The sequence below is a fragment of the Brienomyrus brachyistius genome, chromosome 10 (assembly GCF_023856365.1).
Source record: "Brienomyrus brachyistius isolate T26 chromosome 10, BBRACH_0.4, whole genome shotgun sequence".
NCBI lineage: Eukaryota > Metazoa > Chordata > Actinopteri > Osteoglossiformes > Mormyridae > Brienomyrus > Brienomyrus brachyistius.
This window is the reverse complement of record NC_064542.1, coordinates 18585026-18609200: the sequence shown is the minus strand read 5'-3', so window position 1 is coordinate 18609200 and position 24175 is coordinate 18585026. Positions and strand designations below refer to the sequence as shown.

The 24175-nt window shown below is 48.8% G+C and overlaps 1 protein-coding gene across 3 annotated transcripts; it reads left to right on the top strand.

The window, feature by feature from the left end:
* The first annotated feature begins 10467 nt into the window (after positions 1 to 10467).
* fxr2 (FMR1 autosomal homolog 2) lies at positions 10468 to 24098 on the top strand. Of its 3 annotated transcripts, none has more exons than XM_049027637.1 (17): positions 10468 to 11100; positions 14363 to 14415; positions 16835 to 16928; positions 17234 to 17305; positions 17557 to 17705; positions 18642 to 18735; positions 19131 to 19247; positions 19528 to 19698; positions 20006 to 20084; positions 20168 to 20277; positions 20676 to 20762; positions 21714 to 21936; positions 22544 to 22732; positions 22818 to 23021; positions 23107 to 23205; positions 23326 to 23414; positions 23675 to 24098. In XM_049027637.1, exons 1-17 carry the CDS (start codon positions 11050 to 11052, stop codon positions 23774 to 23776), a joined length of 1983 nt encoding a protein of 660 aa, XP_048883594.1. In that variant the 5' UTR covers positions 10468 to 11049; the 3' UTR covers positions 23777 to 24098. The 3 variants fall into 3 exon arrangements, with proteins under 3 accessions (XP_048883594.1, XP_048883596.1, XP_048883593.1); XM_049027639.1 differs by having other exon boundaries at positions 20168 to 20304; positions 23356 to 23414; positions 23675 to 24097; XM_049027636.1 differs by having other exon boundaries at positions 20168 to 20304; positions 23675 to 24097.
* The last annotated feature ends 77 nt before the right edge of the window (positions 24099 to 24175 follow it).

Genomic DNA, 24175 nt, shown 5'->3' with positions numbered 1-24175 from the left:
GAAACTGGAGTACCCGGAGGAAACCCCACAACGACATGGGGAGAACATGCAAACTCCACACATATGTGCCCCAGGCGGAGACTTGAACCCGGGTCCCAGAGGTGTGAGGCAACAGTGCTAACCACTGCACCACCATGCCTCCCCTGCAAAGATCATATATAAATATATTATCATTCCCAGCAGACCCAGGCTCCAGAGCAGCAAGCAAAAAGCAATGCAGTATCTTCTCACGCATGGTTTTTTTTATTGATACTTCTTAAAAAGACTTCAAAACAAGACAACCTAGCATCATCTTCCTGTCTCTCCACTCACCGCCCACCATGCTGGCTCCCTCAACCACCCCAAAACAACACGGTGGGTACACGCACACCACGCTATTACTACACCAACATTAAAATTATTAGCACTTCACACAGCACCACATATCGTGAACATGCGACACACAGAACAGGGCACTATTATTAACAACATTAAATATATACAGGGCTATATGCACACACACACAGCATGCTGGGAAACATGCAAATGAAATCACAGTTAGGTTATAGTGTAAACAGGTTATAGTGTAAACAGAGAGTCTAATTCAGGAGCCTAATTCTAGTCTGTGGTATGATGGTTGATATCGTAAATCAGGATTTTATGTACTAATTGAGAAATACTCTGGTGGGGCGAATGTGTGACTCAGCAGTGATATCATAGGGCAATTGGCCTTTATAATTCTCATTTGACTCCCTTACATCAAGGTCATAATTATAGCATTAATCAGAGGGCTCATCAAAATCGTAAAATGTATGACAGCTACTCAGCAACTGTTTTGATGTGCCTGTTTTGCTCGCTACTTTCATTCGCCTTCTCAGGCAATCTGTTCACCATGATTATTCCTGCATATTATTTGGACGTCTTTGACTCATTTCAATGATGCGACCTCAGGTTTGAAGTCAGGAGCCAAACTGTCAGCATTCTGAAAGGGCAAAGGTCCAACCAAACACTCACTGAATCATGGTAACTGCCTGTCCTGACATGCCGCACTGAGACTGAGAAAACTCAAGCCCGGACTGACCCGCTGGTGTCCATTTCCATTCACAGCTCCGTAATTGTTTTTTTGAAGTTTGATTAGAAAAGGATTCAGGCCATTAATGCTGTTTTCTATCCCTGGGCATTGTAATCTTTCCGGTTTTAACGCATCTACACAGGAACAGACAACCGGTGTCCATTTCCATTCACAGCTCCGTAATTGTTTTTGTTGGAGTTTGATTAGAAAAGGATTCAGGCCATTAATGCAGTTTTCTATCCCTGGGCATTGTAATCTTTCCGGTTTTAACGCATCTACACAGGATCAGACAACGCCCTTCATTTTAGGAGAATCTGCTTCTATTTATAATACAATACAATATAATTTACATGCAGTGCCCTGTTTCAGGGCAACATCCTTTTCTGAACCTTCTCACAAGTAAAGAAACAAAATGGAGCGAATAGGAAAAACTGCTTGAGCACAGCAGACACTGTCAGTGCTGGTAAGTGTGGGCATGTTTCTATGAAACGCCCTGCCACAGAAAGCGAATCACAATAAGGCTCATATAAACCGATAAACTGGTTCCTTAGACACAAAATAAACTAAATATGTAAAATACACATTTAAACACAGTTAACTCCATTGAACAACAAACAAAATGGGAAATTTTCAGGAACTATACAAAGTATCGTAAAGGACTGAAGGTACATTTACTCTGCCGGATGTGACTGTTTGGTGAGTCTATATTGGCCCTGTAGTTGTGTGTGTGCGTGTGAGTGTGTGCACAATGCGGTGTGTTGGCGACTGCTCTGGGTTGGTTCCTGCCTGAGCCCATAATTCCCGTGATAGGCTCTGGTCCCCCCCGTCACCCCAGTTGGGATTGAATGGTTTCAGAAAATGGATGGATGGATGGATGGTTGTGACTGTTGAGTCTACACTCTAACTCCAAGACTCCAACTTTTGAATTATGTCTTCAGTGGGAATCTTTTCAAAATGTGTTTTTAATATTAATATGTTTCCATCATGCTACAAATTTCCAACAAATTTTTAAAGAAGAAAAAACTTCAGGCCTCAGCAAGGGCCTGCAGATGTACTGCTGCCAAAGTATTCAAACACATGCGAACACACAGTGTCTCTCTCTGTTACTCACACTATAATGGCAATTTTCATCAGTAATAACAGACCTAGCAGTCAATAACTAAGTTTCAGAACTGAGATGACAGATCAAGAGGAAAGAAATCCTGATATCTATAGGGGTGTATATATCAGAAATATTTAGAGCAGGGTTTCCTAGCTGCCTACAGCAGCTGCAGATCAGTATGTAGGTAAAATGGGACCAAAACGGAACCAAATGAAAATTTACCTGTAATAGTCAGCAGCCTGGCCTTGTGGTTGGGGAGGCTGAGAATCCATGGTTTAACTTGCCACGACCCAGGTTTACAAGGATGCTTAAGCACTCTGAAATAATATTATTCATTATTTTCTGGGTTTTCTGGTTTTCAAAAGGCATGTTTGCATAGAGGGCTTACCTACATTGCTGCTTAAACGACAGCTAATAAAACGGGCAATTTAGAATTCACCAAAAAGAACATATGTTTTTTTTATATTGTGGGAGGAAAACCACACACACAGGAAGACCGTACAGATTCGACAGAGTGCAGCAACTGAACCCAAAAGCAGACATCCCACATAGGGTTACCACTGTCCTGTATTAGCCAGGACCTCCAGTATTTGGGCTAAAACTTGTTTATTGCGTACAGGACAGCCATTGTCCCATATTTCAAACTACAGGACCTGGGCGCCACTAGAGGAATACACCACTAGAGGGCAATCTATCCGCCTAGCTGGTTGAGTTGTAGGAAAAACCATGACAACAATAAAAATATATCTACATGCTAATCTTGGGTCAGAGTCAATGTCAGTGGTATCACACACATGTTTATGCAACATAGCTACATATGTCTATGCAAAGATGTGCAGGTGCTGTAAGTTACGACAGACAAAGGGCCAGCTACAAAGCAAAGATTGTACAGCTATAACAAGCAATGGGAAAACAAAATGTCATGGGTATGCTGGGAACGCCTGGCGGAATCCCCTGTCAGGAGGAGCTTCACCTCCAACCTCCAGCAGAACTTCGCCCATGTCCAGGGGAGGCGGGGGACATTGAGTCCAAATGGGCCATGTTCCGTGCCTCCATTGTTGAGGCAGCTGACCGGAGCTGTGGCTGTAAGGTGGCCGGTGCCTGTCGCGGTGGCAATCCCCAAACCCACTGGTGGACACCGGCGGTGAAGGATGCTGTCAAGCTGAAGGAGTCATATTGGGCCTTTTTAGCCTGTGGGACTCCAAAGGCAGCTGATAGGTACCGGCAGGCTAAGCGGAACGTGACTTCGGCGATCGCTGAGGCAAAAACTCGGGTATGGATGGAGTTTGGCGAGGCCATGGAGAACAACTTCTGGACGGCTTTGAGAAGATTCTGGTCCACCATCCGCAGTCTCAGGGCAGGAAAGCAGTGCAGCATCAACACTGTTTATAGTGGGGATGGTGCGCTGCTGACCTCAGCTCGGGACGTTGTGGGTCGGTGGAAGGAATACTTCAAAAACCTCCTCAATCCCACCGACACGCCTTCCAATGAGGAAGCAGAGTCTGAGGACTTGGGGGCGGACTCACCTATCTCTGGGGCAGAGGTCGCTGAGGTGGTTAAAAAGCTCCTCGGTGGATGAGATCCGCCCGGAGTTCCTCAAGGCTCTGGATGTTGCGGGGCTGTCTTGGTTGACACGCATTTGCAGCATTGCGTGGACATCGGGGGCGGTGCCTCTGGATTAGCAGACCGGGGTGGTGGTCCCCCTCTTCAAGAAGGTCTATTCGGGGGTGCTGGAGACGAGGATCCGTCAGAGAGTTGAACCTCGGATTCAGGAGGAGCAATGTGGTTTTCGCCCTGGCCATGGAACAATGGACCAGCTCTATACTCTCGGCAGGGTCCTGGAGGGTGCTTGGGAGTTTGCCCAACCAGTCTACATGTGTTTTGTGGACTTGGAGAAGGCATTTGACCACGTCCCTCGGGGAGTCCTGTGGGGAGTGCTCCGGGAGTATGGGGTGCCGGGCTGCCTTATAAGGGCTGTTTGGTCCCTGTACGACCGGTGCCAGAGCTTGGTCCGCATTGTCGGCAGTAAGTCGGACTTGTTTCCCGGTGAGGGTTGGACTCCACCAGGGCTGCCCTTTGTCACCGATTCTGTTCATAACTTTTATGGACAGAATTTCTAGGTACAGCCAGGGCATTGAGGGTGTCCGGTTTGGTGACCTCAGGATTAGGTCTCTGCTTTTTGCAGACGATGTGGTTCTGTTGGCCTCATCGAACCGTGACCTTCGGCTCTCACTGGAGCAGTTCGCAGCTGAGTGTGAAGCGGCTGGGATGAAAATCAGCACCTCCAAATCCAAGACCATGGTCCTCAGTCGGAAAAAGGTGGAGTACTCTTTCCGGGTCGGGGAGGGGATCCTTCCCCAAGTGGAGGAGTTTAAGTATCTCGGGGTCTTGTTCACGAGAGAGGAAAGGATGGAGCAGGAGAGCGACAGGCAGATCGGTGTGGCATCAGCAGTGATGCAGGCGCTGCATCAATCTGTCATGGTGAAGAAGGAGCTGAGCCAAAAGGCAAAGCTCTCGAATTATTAGCTATCGAGCCGATCTACGTTCCTACCCTCACCCATGGTCACGAGCTATGGGTAGTGACCGAAAGAATGAGATTGCGAGTGCAAGAGGCCGAAATGAGTTTCCTCTGCAGGGTGGCTGGGCTCTCCCTTAGAGATAGGGTGAGAAGCTCAGTCATTTGGGAGAGACTCAGAGTAGAGCCGCTGCTCCTCCGCATTGAGAGGAGTCAGATGAGGTGGTTCGGGCATCTGATTAGGATGCCTCCTGGACGCCTCCCTGGTGAGGTGTTCCGGGCATGTTCCACTGAGGGAAGGCCCTGGGGAAGACCTAGGACACGCTGGAGGGACTATGTCTCTCGGCTGGCCTGGGAATGCCTCGGAATTCCCCCCAAGGAGCTAGATGAAGTGGCCGGGGAGAGGGAAGTCTGGATTTCCCTGCTGACACTGCTGCCCCCGCGACCCAACCTTGGATTCAGCAGAAGATAATGGATGGATGAATGGATGGTGTCTGACTGAAATGCATTTGTGGAGAGATTTTCTTTTTTTTCTCTGATGACCATTAACGGTCAGACTCAAGAAACAGATCTTATCAAAAGTGAACATCAGATCTCTGGGAATTGTCATGCAAGGACGTCTGTCTTGCCGTGCAGAAAGACAAAGTGCTGCTAGAGTCAGTCAGGAAGCAGTGAGAATCAGCCATGGAAGATGTATATTTGGTGAGTCTAACTTTTTCAGGCTTTTCTAATGCATTTGTAATGTGCAGCTATGTTGTCAAAATATTAACTGTTTTTGCAAATAATGCATCCAGGCCTAGACAGGATGCCCTGTGGCAATATGTATGATCTCAGGCACCTTGCGTGCTTAAATTTATAAAATATGTAGCTATCCCAGATGCCTGTTCTTTAGGTAGCTATAGGCCTTGCATAACATCAGCTGGGTACAGAAGGCTGTGATGCAATAAATTAATAATTCCTTCATTTATGAATGTTGTATGTAAGGTTTTCTAATGTCTTGTTAGCAGAATGCAAAGTGTGTTTACTGTGGATCACTGGGAGAGTAGCCTGATTCCTGTGTACTCTGCCCCCCCCCCCCCCAACTCTGTCCCATACTTGGATGACACAAAGTTGGCGACCTGAATCCCAAGTCTCCCTCAAAGTGACAACAGCATTCTGACACCCATGAACAACGTGAAATGTCCTGGAAATTTGCTGTTCTGCTACAATTACCCAACAAGAGGACAATCTACCGCAGCCACAGCCCAATTGCTCAGCAAATTTTTCCCCGCCAGCCAGCATGTATCTAGTTTTTAATACCGTCCACAAATCACACAGTATTTGATAGTATTTTAACATTTCAACAGCTGCACTTATACCCCGAGTCACTGATTCACCAAAATACAATGCTGTTCACACATTTCAGTTAGTATATTTTAATCCATCCATCCATTTTCTGCACCTGCTTGTCCTATTCAGGGTCCGGAACCTGTCCCAGAGGCTACGGCAGGGAACAACCCATCACAAGGCACATTCATTTTAACCTTAAAATACACATACATTTTAAGTTGTACATATAACACATTTGTGCAACTTTTGAAAAACGCAAAAATCATTTTTCAAGTTCCTATTTTATAGTGTTCATTTTTGCTTAAGCTTGTTGAGGAAATTTCTGGCGATACTTTTCAACATACAGTCCTCTTGAATACGTACCCGCTGTCTTGTCTTTCGTTGTTACGGAAAACGCCAGTCGTGATAGGAAACCCGAAGAAAAGTGCAATGCTGACATCTGCTGGCCGGCCTCATTGACGACATTTAAGACCGTCACCTAAAACGTTGTTTAAATATACTTGCTATACACAACTGGAAATGGAAATAATGGCAAAGCTACAATGATAATATATGTATGATTTTTGTTTTCAAAATTGTGCACGCCCGAAATATACATACACAGCCGAGAGCTGAGATTTGGTATGGTAAACCCCTTCATGCGGTGACCCTGGAGCATGTTGTGTAATGTGTCTTAATGCAGTGGTTCTCAAAGATTTTTTGTCATGCCCCCCCCCTTTGGAAGCAGTTGACCTTTCTTCGTCCCTGATGTACCCTTCCTACCCACACACTTTTTGGATCAGCCATAAATATATACAGTAGAACCTTGGAACTCAAGCGCCTCTTAACTCGACCAACTTGGACATGGAACGGATCTGTTGAATTCTTTTTCGAGTTGTACCTCAACCGAAATCTTGGAACTCGACCATCCCTGCTAAAATCTGCATGGGTCAAGATGCCTTCAGCTCCACCAACTTGGACCACACACTTTGAGAATCACTGTCTTAATGTAATTAGCTTCACTGGATCTGTGCCTGTTCTGAACTCATGCTTCGAATGGGAAGAAGCTTTCCTTTTCACACATATCCAGCCATACACACATGCGTATGCACACACACACACACACACACACACACACACACACACACAAGTTTGTATATGTATCTTCGTGGGAACACTCCATTCATGTCTATGGGAAAACCCTAATCCAAACAATGACAACCTTAACCCCTACCCATCCCTAACCTTATCCATAACTAACCAAACAAAATACAAGACTTTTGGCATTTTTAGTTTTTTGATTGCAGTCACAGGTTTTTATAAAATTGAATTACCCCTTGTAGAGATTTTGGTATCAACATTTTTTTCACATTTTTTCGTTTTTATCACATTGTGGGAACATTTGGTATATATATTGCACATGTACATAAATATACTCTACATATATACACATACATGGTTGAGAGCAAAATTTGGGGTCTTAGTACATGCTGAAACCATTCTTCTGGCAAACCTGGAGCACTTCATGTCGATGTAATTAGATTCACCAGATCCATCCATCCATCCATCCATCCATCCATCCATCCATCTATCTATCTATCTATCCATCCATCCATCCATCCATCCATCCATCCATCTATCCATCTATCTATCTATCTATCTATCTATCTATCTATCTATCTATCTATCTATCTATCTATCTATCTATCTAATCTGTCTGTCTGTCTTGATGAGCAAAGATTTAACCTTATATAGAGAATGAGAGGAGGTCCGAACATCATTGCTGTTGTCTATATCATCCTCCATAGATCCCTCCTCCATTCTGTCGTACCACCCCAGGGCTGTACAACACAGCACATCTACATTTTCAAGATACTCTAACAGAAAAAAAAAAAACTAGCAACAGGACCAATCAGAACATACTGATGTTATGATCAGGGACAATGTCAGCTTTCATCGCTGTATGGCTGAATGACAATGTCTTCCCTGCACCTTATTCCCCATTGCTCAACCCTGTAGAAGATTTTTTTTCTCAGCGTAGCAGTGGAACGCTTATGACAGACATGAATGGGAAAATCTCCGTTAGGGGTATATCCCACACTGCCCTGCCAGTGAGACACAGCATATGACTGATGAAACCCTCTGTCCTGTCAAATTTTGGCATCTAGCGAGAGATTTGTCAGCCATATTAGTCTGGTTATGGCAGGTGTTGATCTGGTTATGTTAGGTTAGGTCATTGTTATTTTCAACAGTATAAATACTGCCTTTGGTACTCGTATTGGTAATTTGTATCGGCTTACACAAATGTATGTACTCACACCCGGTCTGAAAAAAATGGTATTGGTGTAACTCAAATTTTTGGACAATACAATGGTGTATTCTGAAAGCATTTGCTTCCATTGAATAATATGAAATAATTTGTATGTGTTCCTTCAACGTTCAAAGCTTTTTACATATATATGTATGTTTTCCCTTGTACCCAGCTAATATTTAACGTTGACCCAACGTTGGTAGAACGTCGGACATAACGTCGGCCCAACGTTATTAGCAGACGTTGGCCGGACGTTCATCTGCACATCGGGTTTACGTCAACTCAACGTCTGCAGCGAATGTCAAATGCACGTTGTCCCAACATGCAGTAAACCAAGTAGTGATAAGCAAAAGTGTGCAATTCCCTGTGGCCAACGTAAAACCAACGTCCCACGGACATTATGGGGACCATGTGCCAACCTATTTTTATTCAAAAAACTTGAATAAAAGAATAACATCCATCCTTGAGTCAATTAGTTCAGTCGCGGATGATACTAGAACACCAAACATCTAACTAGCCCGCTAGAATAGTACATACTCACAAATTAGAAGGAAATTAATAAATTTCATGAAGAACCGCATCAGAAGCAAACCAATGAGATGCTGTTGTGTCATTGGCCCCCTCCTCCTTCCACCTCCCTTTCCATGAATTTTTGAAGCAAATAGAATCTAATCTTCATTACGGATAGCAGTGGACGGAAGAACTTACCCGTGGAGATGCGGGCGCATCAGCACGAATCCAGAGATACATTTCATGGCGCCGTGGCAGCGCTGAGAAAATGAAATTATTTTCAGTGCGTCTGAAACGGTAAAAGTAAATAACAAAAATCTACAGTAGAAAAACCTCCAATCTGAATAGTTTTCAAACTAATCATTTCCCTTTCCATCAAGCCATACTGAATATCTATGTACAAAAATTCTTAATACACAACAATACAGAGACCAGAACACCGAGTCATACGCGTAGATTTTTTTAGGGGATCGGTGGAAGTAATTATAATACAAATCATTGTTATGTTTCCTTCGGCCCACGTCAAATTGCGAGGGAGCGCCAACTTGCCTGCAATTAATTTCCCCTGGATGGGGGACGCCTGCGGGGATACTTGACTAGGGCGTCATTTCGGTCAGGACACCGGCTTAGCCCGCATAATAACAATGTGATTTCACCCTCTCCTTTGGCATCATTTATTTATTTGAAAGTTAAAGAATGAAGTGTTCTAAATGTAATATAACAGAATGCATGTAATTGGAACGTATATATTTATGCGCCACCCAGTGGTAGATCGCCAAAACAGGTAGGAGGAACCAATAAATCTTATATCTCCTATCCGAAAAGGTATTTTAATGCACATTAGGTCAGAAGGAAGGAAGGAAGGAATATTTCAAATTGTGGAATTTGCGTTGTCGCGACTACTGCATTTACCTAAACCACGGGAATATGGAGAATTAAAATTGTATGTACATGATTTCTCATTATATGAAAAATACTCATATATGAAAACCACGCGCAAACATACAACCCGTTCATGTGCAAATAATAAATCTTGACCTATCGATGGAAAAAATATACAAATATATAAAAACAGAAGAACTACAGCACGTGCTTCATTCAATAAAAAGGCCAGATACTAAGCTTTCTCTTTCTCCAACTTTATATAGCCGTCTTGGCATGATATGTTACTAGGATGGTATAATTATGACACTTCCCGATTTAACTTCTGCGCACACCACTGCAAAAAACTTAATTACATTGGAACAAGACTCATCATAGACGCTGCTAATATCGAAGAAATAAATGTCGAGCATAAATGTCTTTAAATTAAGTATAACTCATTTGAAAGATCTGATTTTAAAAAGTTTCATTAAATGTTTAATACGTACATATAACTAACTACCTGCATACTACAAGCACATGCGCTCACGCCTGCATGACTCAATTCGAATTGGACAGAAAAGGTTCCCGAATATCCAATTCAAAAGTGGGACCGTAATTGATAGGAGCATAAACCAATGACAGTATCGATCATGAGGTCGTTGGGTTATTCGCGGAACAGTCATGGCCGTTTGGCCAATGAAGGACAAAGTAATGACTGCGACTCGTACCGCTTCGGCCTATGGGAATGGAGCTCCACCGGTTTTTGGGGGCGGGATGTAGGAATGAGAGGGGTGGGGTTTTCGGGGTCATTCACCCGCTCGCAGCCTCACTCCGTCGGCGTGCTTTTGAGGGGACGGGTAGTAGGAGTACCACGAGTTGCCGGGTGAAACTGTAACCACTGGTCGCTTATCACTGCTGGGAGGAGGTTGGACTGCACGTTCAATTTAAAACAATTGTAGACTGTATTTCCAGTTTCCAGTGTTGCAGAATCGTTAGGTTCCCCCCGCAGCTGATTTCTGTAATCACTCGCCTCACTGCACAATCTGATAGCTGGTCACCGGCTGGGGGAGAGTTAAGGTGTTGGTATTAACTACTCTGTGAGCACTAGTTAGACCTTGTTAGATCACAGCCATCCCAGTCCACACCCGGGAAGGCGAAGTGGGCCGGAGCTGCGCTCCGCTGGAAAGGCTGTCGGCGTCTCTACCTCTGCTCGCCGACCCACACCGCCTTAGTCCCTCTTTCCCTCACCCCACTGTCCCTCCGAAACGCTGGAAATCCACAAGCGGCCGGGGGGCGGCGACGGGCCAGCGAAGCTGGGGGTGGCACCGGAGCCGCACGGTGTCGGAGCGGCCGCGGGGAGGGTCGGCCGTGCGGAAGGGACGGCAGCGATGGACGGCTTGTCGGTGGAAGTGCGCGGCTCCAACGGGGCCTTTTACAAGGTAAGTAGAAAGTGTTTATTATTAATGAGAAAATGAAACTCAGAAGTTGTCAGTTGATGCGAGGAGTCGCGACATGCGACGATCGCACAGTGATGTCTTGGCTTACGTCTTACGAGCTGAGTTAGCCAGCCTGCTAACGGCTACATGCAGCAGAAAAGGCCCCTAGTAGCCGTTAGCCGGATAGCCCTCGCTAGCAAGCCCGGTGGGTTCAGGCCGGCCGGCCGCCCAGGGGCCTTTTGCGTTCGCCGCCCTAGTGCCTCCGAACGCCGCCTAGCGTGTCTGGCTCTCCCGCTGTCCCACTAAGTGGGTGGGGTGGGTTTGATCTGCCTGAGATGCTCACTAGCTGTTTGTAATAGTCTAGACGCCGTTTCACTTTCCTTTCTATGAAAAACGAAAGCGGGGCTCCTTAGCATCAGGGGGCCGCGTAGACATGTTAAAGTCTCTGTCGGTCTAGCCCAGATTAATGCATTTCATCCTCCATTTTTGATAATTGCATCCGAAACTCTAGAGCAGGGTGTAATATTTTGCTCTTCCTCTTAACCGTGCAACAAGCTAAACTTTTGAAGCGCTTGACCTGTGTACTGCCTCTGACGGATGTCTCTGTACCAGCCGGGGCCTTGTTAACAGCCCAACCCCCCCCCCCCCCTTCCTCCTAGGTTAGTGTGTGGTCCACATGCTTTGCTCTGGCATTGTTAAACCCTGGCTATTAGGGGAAGCTTTGGCAAAACCAGTGTAGCCCCTGTATTCTGCGACCATTCAGTCCCGCAGACAACTGTCTACACCTCCTACTCATGCTTGCCCCAAGTTAGAAGCTACCAAAGTGGTTTTGACGTAAAGAAATCTCCCCCCAAGAAAAAAAAGACACAGGGGAGATGCATATTTCTGGATGGGGCAGGTTTGTTTAATCTGAGTTTTAGTTCCTCCTTGGTGTCCACCAGCTTGATGCAGAGGCTTAGAAAGCGGTTTCTCCTGGAGAGTCAGTTGTTCCAGTTTGGGGACTCTGCTCAGAGCTGAGGAGCGGAGACAGGTGTGAGAGGAGCCGGTGACTCCACCACATCGACATTTGACACCCCCCCCCCTTCACACTAGTACCCACCATGTTCCCCATACTGTGCGTCGTCTCTCCTTGTTGCTCGTCGTTTATCCATTTGTACTGTACTTATTGTGTTCTCTTGCTTCCCAGCGACTGTACGCCGAGCCCACCATGACAGTCTGGGATTCTCCTTGCTGTGTCAAAGTGCATTTTATTTTTTTGTTTAGAAGCGATAATTTGAAAAACTCTTCCCTGGGGATCCGCGAGGGCTGCCTCCGGGTGTTCGCCTCTGCCGTATGACCGAGCGCGGGCCAGGTTGTCCGTCCTGGCTGCTCACTATCCCTCTGTGCCTTGGGATGCCTTTTGGCCTGGGCTTGCCAGGTCATGGAAAGGGATTAATCGCCGGGTGCAGCTGCATGTGTGCTAGGGACCATCACCCGTGCTCTTATACCTGAGTGTGTCAACTTAGCCGGTGTGTTGTTCAGTCTGTGCTTAAATAGGCTCTTTCTGTGTGTCCTCAGTGAGCTGTTGCACTCCCGCTGTGGCTCACCTCGGCTAGCTGAGCGTAGCGTCCATTCTTCTAGATGCAGTGCAGGTTCTCGGCATGCGAGCCGTCCAAGTCCTGAAGGGCCCATGTGCTGGCTTCTGCCCCTCCTGCTCGTGTTTGGCCCACCTGTTATCTTTGGTTTAGGGGGTTGTGAGAGTCTCCTGCTTTGTGTTCACCTCTCCGCATCTATGGCCTTCAGTGTGGGTAGCTCCCATGCCTGTTGTCTCCCAAAGCTGAGCTCCGGTAGCCTGGCCCGTTGCTGACAGCATAAACCCCGCTGAGCAGATTGTTCTGGTTGCCCGAGCTTGTTGGCTGATGGTTATGTGCTCTGTTAGGAATTGTGCAGAAAGCTTTGTTATTAAGTACCTGTTCTACACCTGCTGCATCCCATCACTGGCATCCAGTTCTAGGAAACATTCAGTATAATACCAGTTTAATACCAGAGTACTTCAAGGTGAGGCTGAAGAAGGGGGTTTATCATTTGGTGATATTTAGTTCTTTCTTAATATCGAAGTTTTGTTTTGGCCTTGCTGCGCACTATGGTTTAGCTCAGTCATGTAGTTAAGCTGTGAGCAACATGACATGTTTGTGAGTGTCGATCTGGGAAGAGCTTCTTGGCATTTGGTCTCGATCACAGAGGGACGCCTATCGGTAGCGTCCGCGTGCCGGAAAGGCTCTGGATAAGCTGTTCAAGGAGGCGGTTTTGTGCTCGGGACCCTTTGGCGGTTGGTCACAGATTTGCTGTGATTTCGGCAACTGAATATATTTTCAAATGACACAGATGCTGTATTGGAGAAAGAGGGCCGATGAGGTATCTGCTCAGCTGCTGGCGGCTGCTGCATTTCCGTTAAAATCTGCTGTCATCATATATTCAAAATAAATTTGACGTGCGTCAAATGAATGGTGGTATGTTTTATGTGTGACCCTTACTGGAGATTATTGTGTAATTCCTCCTAATGGACAGACTTCGGAACGGTGTTCTTGGCTTGTCAGGTAGAATACTGCTTGGGGAACATGGAGCTTCCAGAAGATTCGTGTGCGTTGAATGCTGCTGGGATATCCACGCTGGCCTGAAATGCTTGGGGACAGCACTGTGACCTGATTGGACCGTCAGGGTGTGGGTGGGGATGCAGACCCTGTGCATGAATGTGAACCTGTGCAGACACTGACGTAAGTGTGTAGCATATATGGTGTGTAAGTCTGAATGCGTGTGTGACATAGGGGAGGGTATGGAATATGATAAATATGATACAAGAGCTGGGTTGGGGCGGGTGGGGGGGGTCACAGAGATTATACGGGGTGGGTATGTCAGAGAATAAGCTGCCCTTTCCAGTGACACATTCCTACACCAGAGACTCCCTGTCCCTCCCCCGGCGACCTGGTGCTCCTCGTCCCAAATAAGGGCATGTCACCAGGGGATGCTGGGGTGCCCCCCGCTCAATCTTACTAGGGTAGAGTGGAGCTGCTTGATTTGTGAGGAGCAGATTTCGTCCAGATCCTCCCCCCACCCCCGACGCTCCTCAGTTCTCTACATCCGCTTTTTCTTGCTCACGTGCTTGTGCATGCAGGACTGTGGGCTCTGGGCTGGGGCCATCTCATCTGACATCACTGTCAGTGAGGAAGGGGCTTAGCCCGAGTCAGTGTTTGCTCTTTATAACGAATGCCATGTGTTTTGCCTTTAGGGTTTCATCAAAGACGTCCATGAAGACTCTCTCACCATAGTCTTTGAAAACAAGTAAGTTGTGGTTCTTTCCATATTTGACTGATTCTTGCGCTCCTGTTTCTGCATTATGTACCTACCTCTGGAACCTTCTCCCCCCCCACTGATATGCAAAGACTCACAGCATTTAACGAATAGAACCTCGACGCCTTTTACGTTTCAGCACCTGTGGATTAGCTCTCAGCTGCCGTTACCTCCCCCACAGAAGCCCCACCCCCCGCAGAAGCCCCACCCCCACCCCCACTAGCCTGTAGTCTCCATTTGTCCCCCTGTTTTCTTTTTTTCTTTTCTATCAGCTCGCCTTAAGCTGTCATCTAGGTCGTCCCTAAAAATACTCTCTAGAGGTATGTGACCCAGGAAGGCTGCAGACTGCCCACTGTCATTCCTGACATGCTTCTCTGCCAAACCCCCCTTATCTTCCCCTCCCCTCCCCATCCTTACGACCCCCCCCCCCCCCACCCTCAAAATCGGGGCAGAGCTCTATACGGTGGGGGAGGAGAATAGTACCTACTGTCATTCTGGTTTAATTGGCACCTGAACACAAACCAATCCATTTCGTGTCAGTGCCCGTGATTGGAAGGTCATGGGTTCGAATGCTGTGGCCAGTAGAGTGATTTCACTATTGGGCCCAACTGCTCTGGGGTTGCTGGCCTCTGACTGACAGTGCTGACTCCCATACTTTGTCTTGCCTGTCTGTGCCTGAGAGCAAGATGGCATTTGTGTTATAACAGTTTCACCATAGGGATTAATAAAGTGTAGGTATTCTAGCCTTGGATACGTTGCACTTCCATGAGCAGATGCTAAGAAGCCCAAATCAAGGGTCTGTCTTTCACTGCATGGCTTTAATCTTTCATGGTACATCGTGTGAAAGGTGGACTGTAATGCAAAGGGTTGATAAGGAAGAAGTGCTCAAGACATAAGGGTCTTAGAATAATAATAATGAGTCTGAATCGGGCAAGGATCCTGTTTTGTGTTGCTGGCTTAATGGCTGGCATAAGTTATAGGGTCTCGTGTTAACAGGTGCAGTGTTTGGCTCAGTAGACTAAGCCTCTGTGCTTGTGATCAGGAGGTCGCTGGTTCGATTCCAGCTTCGGCAAAACAGTCCTGTACGTGGGCAAAGGCCTTAACAGTTCCCTGGTGGCTGCCCCTTACCTGTGACCCCCCCCTCCCCCACATAGGTGTTTGTGTTTCATGGAGAGCAAGATGGAGTGAAGTGAAAAGAGAACCACCCCATGGGGAGTAATAAAGTATTACTGTGGTTTTATTCGCTCTTACCTGTTCCCAGTATGCTCAGGGGTAGGGTACAGCAAAGTCCCTTGCTGTGCTCCAAGCCTCTTCAGTGCTGCTGGGGTTGGTGTTCATTGCATTCTGCCATTAAACGCTGTGCTGTTAAGCCACAGAAGAATGTTTTGTCCGGTCCGGTCTGGGATAGAATTTCCTAGTAATTTTTTATGCAAAGCAGTGTGATTGTCCCAGGTATGAAAGTCCCATAAATGATCTCCGTTTGGGCTCCTTTCAGTGCCTGCAGTCGTCAGCTTGGCACCCCCACATGGAACTCGGGATTTCTAGTTTGGTAAATAGTGACACTGTCCCTTTGGACTTGTTAGGCTGCCCTTTGGCTCGTTCCTCTAAATCCAGCTGCCATTTTCCCATTTCTGATACCTAAATGCATTTATTGATATTTTTTGCAGATACTTAACATTGATTCACTTTAATAACTCTGAATTGAAGGATCTTTGCATTTTAATTCAAGCTGATACAGTCCATACCAATATTAATTTCACGCTATGAAGATGTGACATTTTAGTGATGGTAATATTATGCTGGTCTAGATGGATAGCATTTCTGTCGCTTGGCAACCTACAAAAGCGGATCTGCTCGCACAATCCGATGTTTCACTGGAGCAGTTTAACTTGAATTCTGCTCAGTACTCCTGGACTGGAACCCATAACCTTCTGGTCACATTTGATTCCTTTACTACTTGCCATATTTGCCATCGCTGAAAAACCTGGGTGTCCCTATGCCACAAAGTTCCCCTCAGATTGATTAAATTGGTCACATGACCTGACAAACTGGGCCACTACCTCCAAGTCCATCCTGCAGTTGCATGCTGGCCCAGGACGGGCTGCCAGTCCTCTAGGGGTTTAGGAGGAAATGGGAGATTTTAAAGAATCCTCCATGGCAGACCTCTGCTGTTTATTCCTTGGTCATTAAAGGTCATCATTTTGATTTGCCACTTGGCTGACATGGTCACATGATTTGAGGGATTGGTTCTAAATACTGGTTACCGTTGATGCATGGGTTGGGAGGGGGGGGGGGGGGCAGAATCAAAGTATGATATGGTAGTGTGCCGGCAGATACGTTTGGGTCTTCTGTGTCCGAATTGCAGTCCATTTCAGCTCATTATCCATCTGCCCCCCCCCCCTCCATGCAGCTGGCAGCCTGAACGACAGTTGCCCTTCAGCGATGTACGATTGCCACCCCCATCCGACTACCACAAGGACATCGGCGAGGGAGAGGAGGTAGAGGTAGGGCCAACTCCCGATCTGCCTGCTCTGGAAGACGATGATGTGTTGCTGCAGACCCCGTTAGTCACAGTCTCATGGAACATACCTTTGATATGATGCTCAGCTTTAATAATTAAGCAGTACCTGACTCCAGAACACAGCGGCGCCCCCTGTGGTTATAGTAGGTCAATAAACCAGGTCCGTAATGGCTGTGCTATTCTCCCATTTACACATTACCCCGTTACAGCCTTCACTGCGAATCTGTGGAGTTGCTGTGCACCACAAGTTTATAATTGATAGAGAGCTGGTTGCTTTTTTTCTTCCAGGTGTACTCCAGAGCCAATGAGCAGGAACCGTGCGGCTGGTGGCTGGCCAGAGTTCGGATGATGAAGGGAGAGGTGAGCGATCATGTATGTGTGGGGTATCCGTCAGTGGACCTGTGTTCGATGTGTTTGAATGATTCTCCCTGGCTTCTCAGAAAGCCTCGATCCGCTTGGTATCTTGTGATCTTGGGTACAAATCCGGTCTTCGCAGTTTGCCCATATGTATTCATTTTTAGCCTGTAGACCCGGCTGCCTCCCTTGCAGAGCGCATGTGGCCAGGTGCCATCCGGTGGCTTTTTTCTGAGGTGCCGAGTTCTCCCCCTCAGTTCTATGTGATTGAGTACGCTGCCTGTGACGCCACGTACAACGAGATCGTGACGTCGGAGCGGATCCGGCCCGTCAACCCCAACAGCCCTTCGTCCCGCGGCTCCTTCTACAAGGTCCCCGTCGCCGTCCCTGAGGATCTGCGGGACATGTGAGTCTTGCCACCCTCCCTCTCTTGGCCCCAGCTTAATGGTCCTCCAAAGGAAGTGACGCGGGTTGATCCAACCTAGAGATCAGTGACTTGGATGTTTCTGGGCAGCGCTTAGGCGCCGAAGAGGAGTATTCTGCTGGACACTGTCAGAAATAAAGGTAGCAGTTTGTACCTTTGCTTGTCACTGAGGCTGTTCCCTTGGGGTTCTGCCAGTTGCATCCTTAGCTGTAGGTACTTTTGGACTCTGAGGAGCTTTTTGTACAGTTTGGGATGCATTAATGCTGTCTCTACCTTGGGCATGTCCCTCAGTCAATTTCTCTACCTTAAATTAGGCTAAATGGTACATTTACCTTCTCCGCCTGGGTCACATGTGTGTGGAGTTTGCATGTTCTCCCCGTGTCGTCGTGGGGTTTCCTCTGGGTACTCCGGTTTCACCACACAGTCCAAAAACATGCTGAGGATAATTGGACTTAAATTGCCCATAGGAGTGCATGTGCGTGTGAATGGTGTGTGAGTTTTCCCTGCGATGGGCTGGCCCCCCATCCTGGGTTGTTCCCTGCCTCGTGCCCATTGCTTCCGGGATAGGCTCCTGACCCCCCCGCGAACCAGTAGGAAAAGCTGTTTGGAAGATGGATGGATGGATGGATGGTACATTTACCTACTGCTCGGATACCATTAGCAGACCCTTGAGGCTACATCCCCATGGACAAGCAGAGACACAAATTGGTACTCTTATTCTGACAATGTAGTATACTGCCCTTCTTAGGTCCACGCTGGTTGTCATGGCGTCAGGGTTCCTCTCTCGCTCACCGACATCCCACCCCCACGGTAGTGCCTTTGCTCATCAATTCCCCACTGCTGCTAAAGCTGGGGCTTCCCCCCCCCCCCCCCCGCCCCCCAGGCACCTCTGACTCCACAGTTTTATTTCCTCCACAGTTGTGTGAATGACTCCGTGCACAAAGACTTCAGGAAAGCCATCGGTGCAAACTGCATCTTCTACAGCTCCGCAACCCAGGAGCTCATCGTCCTGGTCAGTAATGAACTCATCCTGCCCATTAATATGTGATTGTATAATCATTTATTCATAAGATACTAATTGACTTCTTACAAACAGCATGGCGGTGGGCGTTGTTGGCACTGACGCTAGTGTTTTATTACCACGTGATGGCATCGCTGTAGTTTTTTTTTTCCACAAATGTGTGGCAATGAGGTTTCTCCCGGTTGCAGCTAATTTACCAGCTGTGGCATGCTGGGTGTAAAAAGGCTGAATATCAGTAAAGCTGCCCAACCGGTATTGCTTACAATAACGACACCGTTTGGTTAGACTGAACCGTGCAGGTTTTGGGTTTCAGCTGTTCGCCTTCAGCCTTCAGCTCTGCTCTTCCCCGCTGGCTTTCATCCCGCGTCTCTTGTCTTCTCCTCCAGTCCACGAACGAGTCGACGGTGAAGCGGGCGACGCTACTGAGCGACATGCACTTCCGAAGCATCCGCACCAAACTGATGCTCATGTCCCGGAACGAGGAGGCCACCAAACACCTGGAGGTGCCCAACACTCTTATTACTGATGATCTATTACGGTGACATGTAGCTAATGAATAACACCCAAGAACCCAAGTGTTGATTACCCATAATCCTTTTTGGCCTTATTGTTGTAGGTGGGTGTTAAGTTGGTTTTTATGCGTAGTCTGAAATGGTTACATTGCTGATACTGTAACTAATAAGACCAGTGAATGTGTCATCTGTGGTCAGTATGGTGGCATGCAGGCCTGGCTTCCGCACCACATTTTAAAGAGGGACCTCTGGCCTTTCTCCTGTCCGTCAGACGAGCAAGCAGCTGGCCTCCGCCTACCAGGAGGTGGTGCGCGTGCGGGAGGACCTGATGGGCCTGGCCATCGGCTCGCACGGGGCCAACATCCAGCAGGCGCGTAAGGTGTCTGGCGTGACGGCCATCGAGCTGGAGGAGGAAAGCTGCACGTTCAGGATCTACGGGGAGGTGAGGGAAGCAGGAGGTGTACCCAGCAGGACTGTGTCCTCCACAGGGCTGCCTGGCTTCTGCCTCGTTCATTCGAATTTAAAGGGGAGACGTGTCTGCCTGATTTGTTCATAGAGGTAATTTATTTTATTTAGTGGAATTTGGTAGTTTACAGAATCAGCGTGTTGCATTTAGTTTTTAAATTTCATTCTATACAATATTTTGCACAAGGACACTCCTAGTATTTATGAAAGGTGGTGTCTTCCACCATATTTCCACTCATTGTCTGACTCCTCAGAGTGTCACAGACAACGTTTCTACCTTGCAGACACCTGAGGCTGTGAAGCAGGCCAGGGTGTACCTGGAGTTCAGGGAGGATTATTTCCAGGTGCCCAGAAACCTGGTTGGTGAGTCTCGCCCCCTTGTGCCCATCTCCCCCTCGCCCCCTTGTGCACCCACGTTACGTCCTCCCCACTTCGTCGGCTCACAGGGAAGGTGATTGGGAAGAACGGCAAAGTGATCCAGGAGATCGTGGACAAGTCAGGCGTGGTGCGTGTGCGCATCGAGGGGGACAATGACAAGAAGCTGCCCAGGGAGGAGGTAGGCAGGCAGCCAGCCGACGAAGAGGTGAATGCAATCCCCCGCCGACCTCACTCTCACCTCCAGGGCTGCGGCGCCGGTTCGGAACCCCCGGTGGGGGGGAGGGCTGGTGGCTGCATGCCTGAGGGCCCATCTCCTTGCTAGGTGTTTCCCAAGTGCCTCCATTCTTTTGTGCTCCTTCCCACAATGCTTTGTAACTGTCATTTTCCTTCACGGGTTGCTTTTGATACGCTGCCTCTTTTCTCATAATGGGGCTTTTGTCTGGCCTTGTTGGCCCCATAGAGGTGGATTGTTAGGTAGGCCGTGTGGTGTGTGCACTTTGCACACTCCGTTGATGGCTCTGTGAACTTGTTAGTTTCCCCCACCTGACTGACCCTCTGCTCGACCTTCTTTCCTAGGGCATGGTCCCCTTTGTCTTTGTGGGCACTAAGGAGAACATCAGCAATGCCCAGGCCCTGCTGGAGTACCACGTAGCATACCTGCAGGTGGGTCTGCCCTTACTCCGCGCTGCCCGCCCTTTGCCAGAAGAGGGTGGCAGTTTTCTCCTAAGCATCTTTCGCGTAAATGAACTGCTGAGCTCGGATGGTGGGAAGGGCCTCCAGGTGAGGCGCGGGCTGTGTGTCCCGTCTGTCCACCTCCATGCGGGCTGTGTGTCCCGTCTGTCCACCTCCATGCCATGGTGAGCCGGGGACCCTGGGGATAGCATGCAGGGTGTGAGCGTCTGTTCCAACCGCCCCCCCCGGCCATGGAAGCTGCTGAGAGGAACGCATTTTACCCTTACCCAGTGCACTTTTTAAAAATAGCCTCCAAGCCCCCCATACTTGGTTAGTGGGGGGATGAGCCGCAGTGAGGTGTGAGTTACCATGCCCTGGGCCTCATCCTCCCAAAATAGCCATGAGCCCCATGCTGTCCCTCAGCTGTTGTGCTGGAGCAGCTGTTGCTGTGCCACCCCCCCCCCCCCCCCCAGCTGACCATAAACCCATGAAGGTTACTGCTGGCTGTGCACTTCAGCCTAGCCTTAGCCTTAATAAACCCTGACCCCACCTGCTCTTCACGTTACACACATCACCCCCCCCCCCCCCCCCCAAAGCCTCGAAACGCAACATGTCCATTTCCCCCTCAGGAAAAATTGAATACTGTCATCTACAGGCACGTTTGGTGGTGCTGGTGTTGGGGGCAGAGATTAAGGCTCTGCTAAGAAGAGTGCAAGTGTGTGAATCGGTTTAGGCTTCTCAATGGTGTCTGTGTGGGTATCTCTGTGCGTCTTTCTCTGAAATGTGCTCTGGATTTCCTGTGCCCATCGTGGGGGGAGGAGTGGGTGTGTGTATTCAGTGACAGCTCCTGATTGGTCCTTTGAGGCCGGTAGCTCTTGTGCCAGCAACGTCATTGGCAGACAGAGCGTGGGGCAGGCACTGAGAGGCTGGTGTCATCCGCAGGAGGTGGAGCAACTTCGAATGGAGCGTCTGCAGATTGACGAGCAACTGCGACAGATCGGGGTGGGGTACCGCGCCCCCGCTGGCCGCTCGGGGGGGCCGGCGGCTGGGGAGCGTGAGCGGGGCTACCTGACGGACGAGAGCACCAGTTCTGTCCATGGCGGGCGGACCTACGGCGGAAGGGGTCGGGGCCGCCGTGCCTCCAACAGTCAGTACTCTGGATACGGTGAGGAGTGGGCGCACATCTACCCACAAACCCCCTCCCCTGCCACCCAGCCTCTGCCTAAATGTCGCCCCTCATACTTCTTCGTCCCCCTGCACTGCATAGTGTGACTTAATTGCCCATATTAGCCATTAACATTTTATACATGTAAATATTCCTATCTATCGATTCCTCTTCCACCCTTTACCTGGCCGGTGTTTAGTCGTTCCCAGTGTCTCCTACTTCACATTATTCTTGTTAACTGCAGTTTTGAAATTTTGAGCCTGGAAGAAGCCTGCCTCACAGCGTAGCCTCCTGCCAGCGGAACCAGGATTAAAGAAGGATTTAAAAATGCAGATTTAAAAAAAGAAAATTGTGGTCTCTTTTCCAGAGCTGCTTATTTATTATTATAATTATAATAACCAATATTATGTAAACAAAATCATTATCCAATGATGTACGCACTGTCAGGTGTGGCAACAAGTATGTAGATCTGGAGGAATTGATGTTCAGCACCTCTGTGGTCTTTTATGAGCGCTCTGTTGCCATGGCAATGGCCTCTTGGCTCTGCAGAATGCCTCTCCACCACAGCCCACCTTCCGGCTCACGTGACCCTGGCTCCATGTCACAGGTACCAACTCGGAGTTGTCCAATGCCTCGGAGTCTGAGGACCTCAGTGAGCGGGAGCCAAGGCCCCGTGGCACCGGTGGAGACGAGAGGGGCTCCCGACGGGGTGGCCGGGGGCGCGGCAGCACCACTGGTGTGGTGCGGGGTCGTGGAGCGCCAGGCAGCCGGGCGGCAAACCACACCATCAGTTCTGGTGAGCTGCCGCAGCGTAGCCCCCTGTGGCGGAGCCTTGTCCTCGCAGCCGGTCGAGTCTTATCTGGCGCTTCCTGTCTTGCCAGTCCTGCGGGACCCCGACAGCAACCCCTTCTCTTTGCTGGAGGGGGAGGGCGAGGCGGGCGGAGACACGGACGCCAGCGAGAGCATGGGCAGCGCCGGAGACCGCCGGAGACGCTCACGCCGTCGCCGTAACGACCAGGAGCCCAGCGTGATGGATGCGGCAGCTGAGTCCGACAGCCAGGCCGGGGCCAGTGAGAACGGGCTGGGTGAGAGTCGGCAGCAGGGGCTCGTTATGGGCAGGCGGGCAATACCAGTGGTCTCATCGCCCCCTTAACTTCTCCCCCTTCTCAGATGAGGACGGCAAGCCCCAGCGGCGTAACCGGAGCCGGCGCCGGCGTAACCGTGGTACCCGCCCCGAAGGAGGCTCTCTGAGCCGCGACAGGCAGCCCGGTGAGTCCCTCGCGGAGCCCCTCGTGCCGTAACAGTGCCACGTGGCTGCGCTGTGGCATGGGGCACCGCCGGCGATGACGCCCCTCAATGTGGCTCTCTTGCCCTCTGACCTGTCCTCAGTGACCGTGGCGGACTACATCTCCCGCGCAGAGTCCCAGAGCCGACAGACCCTGCCTCAGAAGGAAACGCAGGCTGCACCCGAGCTCAAGGTCTGTGTGTGTGTGTGTGTGCGTCAGTGTGTGTGTTTTTGTAATTGTTACATTGTGGGGACCTGATTTTCCCACAATGTGATAAAAACCTGCAACTTTTTACCCCGTGGGGACATTTTTTCATTATAAAAATCTGTGGCTGCAATAAAGAAACTAAAAATGCCGAATGTAGAGAGACGAACCTTTGTGTGTGGATGAGCTTTTATAATATCTGCATGCATTGTTACGTTAAGGGCTCTTCTCTAACCCTAATCCCACAGAACAACGGGAGCAGTGGCCAGGAGGAGCACGCCCCTGCCAAGCCCCCCCCCAGCAACGGCGTAACTGCGCCTGGTGAGGCGCTGGTCAACGGGGTGTCCTAAAGGGCCGGCCGCGCCCCTTCAGCCCTCGCCTAGAGCCAGACCTCATGGCAACACTGACCCTGCTTGCATTTACTTAAACCTTTAAAACAGATGAGTGAGGAAAAAAAATCGACAGTGCTTCAGTTCATATGGTTGAAAAGTGACAGAGCATCTACTTAAAACACACGTATGTGTATGTTATTCTATCTATCAGTACTTAGTGCTTATTTAAAACTAGCTTGCCCAAAAAGAGCTGGTGGACGTGACTCCATTTATAAGATACTGAACACAGATACAGGACGTGACTTTTTATTTTATTTTATTTTTTTACCCCCCCTCCCCCCCTTTGTTTTCCTGATGGGTCTTTTTTTTGTTTACTGGTTTGGACTTGTGGTTGCACTCCAAGAGAACAGCTGTGTC